This window comes from Procambarus clarkii, chromosome 84 (genome assembly GCF_040958095.1).
Source record: "Procambarus clarkii isolate CNS0578487 chromosome 84, FALCON_Pclarkii_2.0, whole genome shotgun sequence".
NCBI classification, from domain to species: Eukaryota; Metazoa; Arthropoda; class Malacostraca; order Decapoda; family Cambaridae; genus Procambarus; species Procambarus clarkii.
The window spans coordinates 14,164,989-14,177,240 of record NC_091233.1 but is presented as its reverse complement, the minus strand read 5'-3'; the positions used below and the strand labels follow the sequence as shown (position 1 = coordinate 14,177,240).

General features: G+C 39.6%; 1 protein-coding gene across 2 annotated transcripts in view; it reads left to right on the top strand.

Annotated features, from left to right (window-relative positions):
• The window catches only part of LOC123774866 (adhesive plaque matrix protein 2), a 96,065-nt gene that overhangs the window by 81,807 nt on the left and 2,006 nt on the right, over positions 1–12,252 (top strand). For both annotated transcript variants that reach the window (XM_069316565.1, XM_069316564.1), the window contains exons 6-9: positions 2,739–2,852; positions 5,277–5,390; positions 7,814–7,930; positions 9,027–9,093. In XM_069316565.1, coding sequence (XP_069172666.1) covers positions 2,739–2,852; positions 5,277–5,390; positions 7,814–7,930; positions 9,027–9,093 — 412 coding nt within the window. The remainder of the gene's footprint in view (positions 1–2,738; positions 2,853–5,276; positions 5,391–7,813; positions 7,931–9,026; positions 9,094–12,252) is intronic.

Here is a 12,252-nt window from a genome sequence, read left to right as displayed (position 1 = left end):
ACTGTTTGCATTCTTATGTCAAGGAGTGATTTATTCTGAAGCTTAGAGTTGCAGTCGTAGGCTTGATTACCTACAGATGTATGTGCTCGAGGACTGACAGTGATCGATTAATCATTGTTGTGTATCAATGAACATTTATACTGATATATGTTATTGCATTCAAATGCTGATTTTCTATATATACATTATCTTGCTGATAGTGCAACAGTGTATGTAGGCTTGATCAACTTGAGGAGGTTAATAGTATCAGGTGGTGAACCAGGAGATAGGATACCACTTGATAAGCTGATAATAGAGTTCTAATGGTATTGGAGTGCAACCTGATTGTGATATTATAGAGTATAGGATTCATTATTATTATATGTGTGTATGTATCGTGTATGTGCTTTGTCCAGTAAATGTGTCACAATTTGCTGGTGTTTGCCCTTGTCCTAGTGAGGCTTCCCAGGAGGTAGTAAAGAAGGAGAGAGAGAGAGAAAGAACCATGAACCACTGCTGTGGACAGGGTAGGAGGTAATACTAGTAAGTCATAGGGGGATTGAGGAGATCATATCTCATAAGGAGAGAGTGGGGAGTCACAGCGGCTCGAGTGGGTGTGTGCACGTGACAACGAGGCTAAGTGTTGGAGCCGCATCCCCTAAACGTGTGACGTTGAGCCCCTCTCCAAGAGCCAGAAGCGCCAAGGGTGATCTCCTAGTATAAGCACTCTGCCGAGTTGTGGGTTGGGTTGTCCATAGAGAAGGATCAACGACGACAACACCAACCAACCCACAGTCTATAATACACTGCACTACACTTCACTGTAAAATTGTCACCACACTGAAAATTCGCTTGGCCTCACTGCACAAACAAAATATATAGGATGACTTACCTCCAAATCGTGAAACGTTGTTACTTGACACACAGGAAAGCTTGCTTGGCACATGGAATAGTTCTTAAGAAACACACAGACACTAAACACACTGGTACCTAGGAAGGCAAGGTTAGATTAGCACAGTTAAGTTTAAGTAGGAACAATATTTCCCGGCACAGGCCCCCATAACTCTTTGTTACCTATCGTTCGTTACGGCTCGTGACCCTACAGCAGCCAAGCTTTAATTACGTCTAGGGATACCACTGCTGCTCTCTAAAGCGTGTCACCAGTATAACCCCATGAATGATAACAGGCACAGAATTAAAAGTATATCTCCCTTAGGACTGAAGAAATATACGGATGCATTTTAATATATATATATTTCATATACATCTCAATATTGTATATATGAACAGTGGGTCACTATTAAAGCAAACATCAAAATATTGTCTCTCCCAGAATAAAGATCTACTACATGACACAACAACAAGTAAACAGACTTATCTCCCACATGTTACTCCTCCTGGTCCCGTATCAGCCACTGAACTCTCGCTCTGTCGCTACCCATAATTCTCTCCCGTCTGCCTCATCCAGGATGAGGGATGGAAACTAAGGACTTTTTAATATTTAAAACTAATTGAACAACCACTTGTTCTCAAAACACACAAGAATGCAAATTACATATAATAGTTACTTGCAAAATATATAAGTACAATGCCACCTGTTTAATTACAGAAAATAAATAATTATAAAAACTAAATAAAAGTGACATCTGGAACTCCCAAAACTGAACAGGTCCAACTTCCCGAATCTAACAGGTATTAGACGTGTGCAAAGCAACCGCGCTCCTCTCCCCACTGACGCTGCCACACCACACGATAATTTACAAAAAACACAATGTGTGTACATATACAGGCAATGATATAATAGAACAAAACAAGTTATTTTAAATTTATATACGTATTCTGCTAGGAGTACGTAACATATGCAAGGTCTTTTCTGCAAGTGTAGGGTATTTGTGTAAATCTTGCCAAGATCTTTTGTACAGGTGTAAAGGTATTTTCTGCAAGTGCAGGCAAGGTCTTTTGTGTGAGTTCAGTTAGTTTAGTTCATTTATTATGCACCCCAATAACAATCTTGTGGCCGGTAGTGGAAAGGGTTAGAGGCACATAATGGGCTCGGGCACTGAATCCCATAATTCATTTAGCTAAGAAAGTTAAAATCTTGATGAGCTTGTTACAAAATTCAATATAATTAGTCACATCATCAATGGGATCGAGATCGACCAAGTAGTTTCTAAATGAAGCAACTTATATATCTGATGAGCTAGTGTCACAATTGAAATGTTTGTCCAGCACACCGTCCCCCATCCCGTGGGCAGTGGTGGATAGGTTACAATCACTTAGTTACTACCTACAGTTAACAAACTGGGGATATTTGGCTAAAATTTCTGGTTGCAGATAATTTTAAGTAAAATATTTACACATCTTTGGAACATTAGTTAAAGGATTGTCTCTGAATTCACGTATCTTTTTGCACTCCATCACATAGCGATGGAGGGTGTGCGAATAGTTTTGTTGACTGGGAAGGCCTTTTATATAAGTGTAGGGTATTTGTGTAAGTGTTGGTATATGTGCGCATGAAGGCAAGGTCTTTTGTGGAAGGAGAATCAAAGTATTTTTCGAACGTTGATGCAGGGTATCACAAGTAATTTAAAGTACGGTGTCTTGAATTCGACGATGGAAGGTATTGTTCCCTTTGATAGTTTAGCAAAGAGGCAACCGTGACCTGAAAGCTCAGCCTAGCTGATGAGCTGCACCTGAAAGCTTAATACTGATAATCTTGGTTATCATTGCATTTATTAATATATTTTTGTACATTACAGCTGACCCGTGCGCCAATGTGACATGCTCTCCTGGCGTCTGTGTTGTGGATCCCAAGGGCATTGCAAGATGTTACTGTCCTGCTGGTTACATTGACTCAGAGGGCACTTGTTCGCGTAAGTTCGCGGTATTGATTACTTTGTATTAGATATCGATTCTAATGTCTTTCAGTTTATAAAACATTTACTTGCTTGAACAAATCCACAAGGGCCGTGACGAGGATTCGAACTTGAGTCCGGGACATCCCAGACACTGCCTTAATCGACTGAGCTACGACAGGGTTAAAAGGCCTATTGACATAGCTCGGGTGCAGGGGGGGGTTGTGTAAAAGCCTGATTTGTGCCTCGGAGAGGCTACGGGATCCAGGAAGTTCAGTAGAACTTCGGTTTCAACCCTTTTAACCCTGTCGTAGCTCAGTCGATTAAGGCAGTGTCTTGGGTGCTCCCGGACGCAGGTTCGAATCCTCGTCACGGCCCTTGTGGATTTGTTCATTTGATTCATCACGTTAGTGTGATCTCTGTGTGTGATTTACTTGCTTCAAATGCTCATACATGATATCTATGCACAAAATGGTAGCAAAGTTTGAAAACTTTAAATAATATCTAGATTTGTTCAAGATTTTTTATAATAAATTTTTAATTAGTTAAAAATCTAACTGATATGAGACATTAATTATTATACAGAATTGAGAAGTCTGTTATTTTGGAGACCATTAATACTGCAATGCCACTGGAACAGGGACCAAAAAGTAGCATACATTTGCTTGGAGTATATGGTTGCTGGAATTCTGTCTCATATTCCTTACATTCGTCAAGATGAACAAACTCTCATAAACACCCTCTCTTATGCTAAGTCTTTGATCATTCCAGCCGCCTTGACCCTACCGTGACTCTTCTGAATATTCCTGTTTCCTATTTTCATTTGAACTGTGTTTGACCACAAAAGTCAAACGAAGAAGAATGGTCGCGGTTTACCTGTCTTCATCTTACAGTTTAATACAATAAACTAGTTCTACTGCTAAAATAAAAATGTAAAGCTATCCCTTTACTTTTTCTTCATTCAGTATGCATCTTGCAGAATTGAGCATCCCATTTCCCCACACCACATATAGGTGGCCCTGGTCGCAGACCAGGCCACGGGGACGTTAACTCTTGAAATCATCTCAAGGTAAGGTAACAAGGTCCTGAACGATTCCTTACACAAAATTCTGAAGGCTTTTCTTATGTTGGCCAATCCGGTATATGCCGCTAATATCCTTTTGATCTGGGCTTCTGGGGACAGGTTCTGTGTGATATGAACCCCTAGATCTTTCTCTATTTGACTATTGCCAGATTTCCCCTCCCAGATGATAACTTGTGTTCAAGCTCCTCCTCCCTACGCCTAATTTCATTACTTTATATGTCCCTGAGTTAAACTTTAGTAACCATTTTCTAGACCATTCCTCCATGTCGTCCTGTAGTCTGTCTATCTTCACCTGTCTTGATTCATCTCAATTTTTTCATCATCAGCTAACATTGAGAGGAATAAATCTATACAATCTGGGAGATCGTTAACATATATCAGAAACAGGATGGGTCCAGGTACAGAGCCCTGTGGGACTCCGATGGTGGTATATTGCCATCTTTGAGGTCTCTTCCCCCCTCACAATTACTCGCTGTTTGCTGTTTCTTAGTATGATTTATTCACTAGTGCACCATACCTTTCAATCCTGCCTGTTTCTCCAACTATTATAACAATCGTTTATTGGGTACTGTGCCAAAGGCTTCCTGACAGTCCAAGAAAATGGGATCTACCCACCCTTCTCTTTTTTGCCTAATTTTTGTCACCAAGTCATACAATTATATTACGCCTGTTAGGCATGATTTACGATCCCTGAATCCATGCTGGTAATGTGTTACAAAGCAATTTCCCTCCTGATGCTTCTTGAGCCTTTTCCTCATGATTTTCTCCTTATTGCATGGCTAGGGAAACTGGCCTGTAGTTCAGTGCCTCTTGCAACAGGCAACAGGCACTGAGCTTTTTTAAGTGTAGGAAATGTTTTTTTGTGTAGGTGAAGGCAGACTTTTGTATGGGTGAAAGCACGTTCTTTTCTTAAGTTATAAACAAAGTCTTTTGTGTAAGCGTAGGATATTTGTGTAAGTGAAGGGTATTTGTGTTAGTGTTGATAAGATCTTTTGTGTAGGAAAGGTGTTTTGTTTAATCGTAGGATATTTGTGTTAGTGTAGGCAGGGTCTTTTTGTGTAAGGGTCAGTAAGGTTTGTTATGTAAATGTATGTAAGGTCTTTTGTGTAAGTGTAGGTAAAATCTTTTGTGCAAGGGGAATCAAAATATTGTTCAAACGTTAATGTAAGGTATATCGGGTAATTTAAAGTACGGTGTTTTGAATTCGACGATGGAAGGCATTCAGTTCTGTTTGATAGTTTAGCAAAGAGGCAACCGTGACCTGAAAGCTCAGCCTAGCTGATGAGCTGCTCCTGAAAGCTTAATACTGATAATATTAGTTATCATGGCATTTATTAATATATTTTTGTACATTACAGCTGACCCGTGCGCCAATGTGACATGCTCTCCTGGCGTCTGTGTTGTGGATCCCAAGGGCATTGCAAGATGTTACTGTCCTGCTGGTTACATTGACTCAGAGGGCACTTGTTCGCGTAAGTTCGCGGTATTGATTACTTTGTATTAGATATCGATTCTAATGTCTTTCAGTTTATAAAACATTTACTTGCTTGAACAAATCCACAAGGGCCGTGACGAGGATTCGAACCTGCGTCCGGGACATCCCAGACACTGCCTTAATCGACTGAGCTACGACAGGGTTAAAAGGCCTATTGACATAGCTCGGGTGCAGGGGGGGTTGTGTAAAAGCCTGGTTTGTGCCTCGGAGAGGCTACGGGATCCAGGAAGTTCAGTAGAACTTCGGTTTCAACCCTTTTAACCCTGTCGTAGCTCAGTCGATTAAGGCAGTGTCTTGGATGCTCCCGGACGCAGGTTCGAATCCTCGTCACGGCCCTTGTGGATTTGTTCATTTGATTCATCACGTTAGTGTGATCTCTGTGTGTGATTTACTTGCTTCAAATGCTCATACATGATATCTATGCGCAAAATGGTAGCAAAGTTTGAAAACTTTAAATAATGTCTAGATTTGTTCTAGATTTTTTATAATAAATTTTTAATTAGTTAAAAATCTAACTGATATGAGACATTAATTATTATACAGAATTGAGAAGTCTGTTATTTTGGAGACCATTAATACTGCAATGCCACTGGAACAGGGACCAAAAAGTAGCATACATTTGCTTGGAGTATATGGTTGCTGGAATTCTGTCTCATATTCCTTACATTCGTCAAGATGAACAAACTCTCATAAACACCCTCTCTTATGCTAAGTCTTTGATCATTCCAGCCGCCTTGACCCTACCGTGACTCTTCTGAATATTCCTGTTTCCCATTTTCATTTGAACTGTGTTTGACAACAAAAGTCAAACGAAGAAGAATGGTCTCGGTTTACCTGTCTTCATCTCACAGTTTAATACAATAAACTAGTTCTACTGCTAAAATAAAAATGTAAAGCTATCCCTTTACTTTTTCTTCATGCAGTATGCATCTTGCAGAATTGAGCATCCCATTTCCCCACACCACATATAAGTGGCCCTGGTCGCAGACCAGGCCACGGGGACGTTAACCCTTGAAATCATCGCAAGGTAAGGTAACAAGGTCCTGAACGATTCCTTACACAAAATTCTAAAGGCATTTCTTATGTTGGCCAATCCGGTATATGCCGCTAATATCCTTTTGATCTGGGCTTCTGGGAACAGGTTCTGTGTGATATGAACCCCCAGATCTTTCTCTATTTGACTATTGCCAGATTTCCCCTCCCAGATGATAACTTGTGTTCAAGCTCCTCCTCCCTACGCCTAATTTCATTACTTTATATGTCCCTGAGTTAAACTTTAGTAACCATTTTCTAGACCATTCCTCCAGGTCGTCCTGTAGTCTGTCTATCTTCACCTGTCTTGATTCATCTCAATTTTTTTATCATCAGCTAACATTGAGAGGAATAAATCTATACCATCTTGGAGATCGTTTACATATATCAGAAACAGAATGGGTCCAGGTACAGAGCCCTGTGGGACTCCGATGGTGGTATATTGCCATCTTTGAGGTCTCTTCCCCCCTCACAATTACTCGCTGTTTGCTGTTTATTAGTATGATTTATTCACTAGTGCACTATACCTTTCACTCCTGCCTGTTTCTCCAACTATTATAACAATCGTTTATTGGGTACTGTGCCAAAGGCTTCCTGACAGTCCAAGAAAATGGGGTCTACTCACCCTTCTCTTTTTTGTCTAATTTTTGTCACCTAGTCATATAATTATATTACGCCTGTTAGGCATGATTTACGATCCTTGAATCCATGCTGGTAATGTGTTACAAAGCAATTTCCCTCCTGATGCTTCTTGAGCCTTTTCCTCATGATTTTCTCCTTATTGCATGGCTAGGGAAACTGGCCTGTAGTTCAGTGCCTCTTGCAACAGGCAACAGGCACTGAGCTTTTTTAAGTGTAGGGAATGTTTTTTTGTGTAGGTGAAGGCAGTCTTTTGTATGGGTGAAAGCACGTTCTTTTCTTAAGTAATAAACAAAGTCTTTTGTGTAAGCGTAGGATATTTGTGTAAGTGAAGGGTATTTGTGTTAGTGTTGATAAGATCTTTTGTGTAGGAAAGGTGTTTTGTTTAAGCATAGGATATTTGTGTTAGTGTAGGCAGGGTCTTTTTGTGTAAGGGGCAGTAAGGTTTGTTATGTAAATGTATGTAAGGTCTTTTGTGTAAGTGTAGGTAAAATCTTTTGTGCAAGGAGAATCAAAATATCGTTCAAACGTTAATGTAAGGTATATCGGGTAATTTAAAGTACGGTGTTTTGAATTCGACGATGGAAGGCATTCAGTTCTGTTTGATAGTTTAGCAAAGAGGCAACCGTGACCTGAAAGCTCAGCCTAGCTGATGAGCTGCTCCTGAAAGCTTAATACTGATAATATTAGTTATCATGGCATTTAATAATATATTTTGGAACATAACAGCTGACCCGTGCGCCAGTGTAACGTGCTCTGCTCCTGCTGCCTGTGCTGTAGATCCCAAAGGCATTGCTGACTGTTACTGTCCTTTTGGGTACATTGAAAACAAGGGAACTTGTTTGCGTAAGTTTTCGGTATTGATTACTTTGTATCAGATATCGATTCTAATGTCTTTCAGTTTATAAAACTTTTACTTGCATCTACTGATTCCTAATGTTAAAAGCTCATGCATAGTATCTATGTGTAAAATGGTAACAAAGTTCGAAAACCTTAAATAACGTTTAGATTTTTTCAGATTTCAAAATTAATGAAATTAATTGTGGAATCAATTATATAAATAATTTTATTTAGTTAAAAGTCTAACTCATATGTAACAAATTAATTATTATACCGAATTGAGAACATTTTGTTACTTTGGAGAACATTAATACTATAATGCCGCTGGAACAGGACCCAAAAAGTATGGATTTTTGCTTGGAGTAGATGGTTGCTGGAATTCCGTCTCATATTCTTCACATTGGCTAAGATAAACAAACTCTCATAAACACCCTCTCTTATGTTAAGTCTTTGATCATTCCAGCCGCCTTGACCCTACCGTGACTCATCTGAATATTCCTGTTTCCCATTTTCATTTGAACTGTGTTTGACAAAAGTCAACGAAGAATGATCTCGGTTTACCTGTCTTCATCTTAGAGTTTAATACAATAAATTATGGTTCTAATACTAAACTAAAAATGTAAAGCTATCCCCTTTACTTTTTCTCCATGCAATATGCATATTGTCAAATAGAGCATCCCATTTTTCCACGAAACATTCCCCTACACAGAGGAAATGCGATTTGTGCTTCACTCTCCGCAAAGTGTCTTCTCCCTCAGGAATAAATAACCAAAAGAGTACTAACCAACATTTCAAGAAAGCAATATTAATTATGTAAAATAATTTATTATATAATTAATTAAGAATGTATATATAATTTTATTCATATTATTAATAATTGCATATACAACCAAAAGTAAAGTGTGATATGTGATAACTAGGATATTCTTGCACAAACTAAGCAATCTCGACAGTCTAATCTGAAATATGCAAGCCTATGGCACACATTTTACCACCAGTAACTTTTCTTTTGATTACTATCTTAACTAATGAATATAAAATAATTTTTGCAGCAAATATGCTGAATAAGCAACTGGGCCCTAATAAATCTCTTTAATTTCAGCAAATCTCTGTGAATTCAGTCTTTGCCTCGGTACATGTTTAACGAACGGATTAATAACTCAATGCGTGTAAGTATTAGCCTGTACATACTCATTCTAATAACAAAAACATGCGTACGTGCATATGTACTCACACACATACACACACACAGAGGTGCAGCTCTGTTGGTAAGAAAAGCTGTATTTTTAGGAGATGGTTATTCAGGGCCATGAACGTTTCAGTGACTATATAACAGGTACCATAGCAATTGGAGGACAAAAAATGATAGTCGTAGTCATATATATAACCCTCCCCCCCCCCCCATCAAATGACAGAAGACCCTGACAGAAATAAGTGAGAAAAAACATGGCCACCATTAACATAATAGCGGACAGCTTCAGTCGATAGCAGGAACGGATCTGGACTACTAGTCATGTGAGACTTAAAGCACAGGATGATAAATTGGGAGGACATAGACCCACATGGAAGATCAGACACATGAAGGCCTAAGCTGATGGACGTGGCAACAAGAAACGTTCTAAGCCAACACATCAAGGGGACCGACAAGAACGAGAGGGGAAGATGAACCAGCCATGCTTAATCTGATATTTACCCTAAATGAGTAGGATATAAGGAAAGTTAAGTTGGAAAGCACGCTTGGGAATGAGTGATCACAGTTTACTGAACTTTGAGTACCTGGTAGAGCTAGGATTTATCTCCCCAAAAACAGAACTAGGAAACAAAGGGCTGGCGTACCGAAAGGGAAATAATGAGGAGATGAAAAGTTTCCTAAGGGATATACTATGGGACACAGAACTCCGAGCCAAGTCCGTACAAGACATGGTGGACTGTCACCCAAAAATGTCGGGTGGCAGTAAACAGGTTTATCCCGGCCCAAAAAGAAAAATACGAAAAGCAAAAGAATCTATGTTTAATAGGACATGTATGGAAAGAAAGGAGATGAACAAAAACGCTTGGAGGAACTTCCGAAATAACAGAACCCCAGAGAGCAGAGAGAGATACCAGAGAACCAGGAATGAGTGTTAGTGTGAGAAGAAAAGCAGATAAAAAGTATGAAAATTATATAGCAAATAAAGCAAAGACCTAACCAAAGCTAGTCCAGTCACATCAGGAGGAAAACAGTGAAAGAACAAGTGATGAAACAGAACAGGTGAGGACAGGTATACAGATAATGACAAAGAGGTGTGGGAATAACTCAACAAGAGGTTCCAGGAGGTCTTCCCAACAGAACGAGGTGAGGCGACTGCGCTAGGAGAGGTGGCAGAAAACCAGGCAGCCTTGGATGGATTCGAAATTACAAGAAATGAGGTCAAGAGACACCTGTTTGGTCTAAAAGTGAGAAAGGTTTTTCGTGCAGACAGAATCTCACCATGGGTATTGAAAAAGTGTGCGGAAAAACTTTACGTGCCACTCCCCATAGTGTATAGTAGGTCACTGGAGACAGGAGACCTACCAGAAATATGGAAGACGGCTAATATAGTCCTAATATACAAAAAGTGTGAGGCACTGAACTACAGGCCAGTCTCCTTCACTTGTTTACGATGCAAGGTGATGGGAGAAGATCGTGAGAAAAAACCTAATAACACATCTGGAGAGAAGAGACTTCATTACAAACCACCAACATGGGTTCATGGAGGGTAAATCTTGCCTCACAGCCTTGACCAAATTCCATGATCAGATGACAAAGATTAAGCAAAGAAGAGAAGGATGGGCGGACTGCATTTTCTTGAACTGTCGGAAAAGCCTTTGACACAGTACCCCCATAAGAGGCTGGTACATAAGCTGGAGAAACGGGCAAAAATAAATAGTAAAGGTGCCCCAGTGGGTAAGGGAGTACCCATGTCAAGAGGATAACATCAGCGGCATATGCCAGTTTGGCTAACATAAGAACGGCTTTTAGAAACTTGTGTAAGGAATCTCTCAAAACTTTGTATACCACATATGTCTGACCAATCCTGGAGTATGCGGCTCCAGCATGGAGTCCATACCTAGTCAAGCATAAGACTAAACTGGAAAAGGTTCAAAGGTTTGCCACCAGACTAGTACCCGAGCTGAGAGGTATGAGCTACGAGGAGAGACTACGGGAATTAAACCTCACGTCACTGGGAGACAGAAGAGTTAGAGGGGACATGATTACCACATACAAGATTGTCAGAAATTGATAGGGGGAAATAAAAGACAGAATATTTAACACAAGGGGCACACGCACTAGGGGACACGGGTGGAAATTGATTACCAGAATGAGCCACAGAGACGTTAGATTTATTGTCAGTGTCATAGAAGACAAATGGAATGCATTTGGAAGTGATGTGGTAGAGACGCTGACTCCATACACAGCTTTAAGTATAGATATGATAGAGGCCAGTAGGCACAGGAACCTGTACATTAGTTGATTGACTGTTGAAGATAAAACACAAAGTCAAGATAAAAAAAAACTATGAAAAATACTCGTCGCCAACCCGCGGTGGAATAGCCACCGAATTTTTTTAGCCTCCTCATCTCACATCCACATCCTCTTAGAGAATTTCTATTCGTCATTCTTCCTCCTCCCCGCTCCCCCTTCCCCCTCCCCTCCTCCCGACTTTTGCAAGGTCTTTCGACATCGAAGAAGGAAGAGAGCAATATTTTTGATGGAAAGATAAAAAGATTCACGAAAGCAAGGGCAGTATTCACGAATGATAGCAGAAATCATGAATGTAAGAGCAGTAGTCATGAAGGAAATAGTAGTAGTAGTATTCGAACAAAAGGCAGTATTCACGAAGGAAAGAAAGCTGTAGTCTTTAAGAGCACAGTATTCATGAAGGAAAAAGAGCAGAATTTATAAAGAAAAGTAATCAGTATTTCTGAGTTAAAGGAAGTCGTATTTATGAAGGAAATAAACTAAAATTCACAAAAGAAATACAGCAGTATTCAGGAAGAAATACAGTAGTATTCACGAAGTAAAGAGGGAAGTATTCATGAAGAAGAGAACAATGTTCATAAAGGAAAGAGAACCGTATTCTTAAAGGAAAGAGGAGTATTCATGAAAGAAAAAAACAGCATTCAAGAAGGAATACAATAGCAGCATTAATGAAAAAAAGGTAAAGAGTATTATTGTAGGAAAGAAGTATTCATGACAGAAACGAGAATATATGAGGAAGAGAGTAGTATTCATGAAACCATGAGTCACAATAATCACCACGACGACAATTATCAGTGACGTGTAATAATTATCAACCACCACTGAC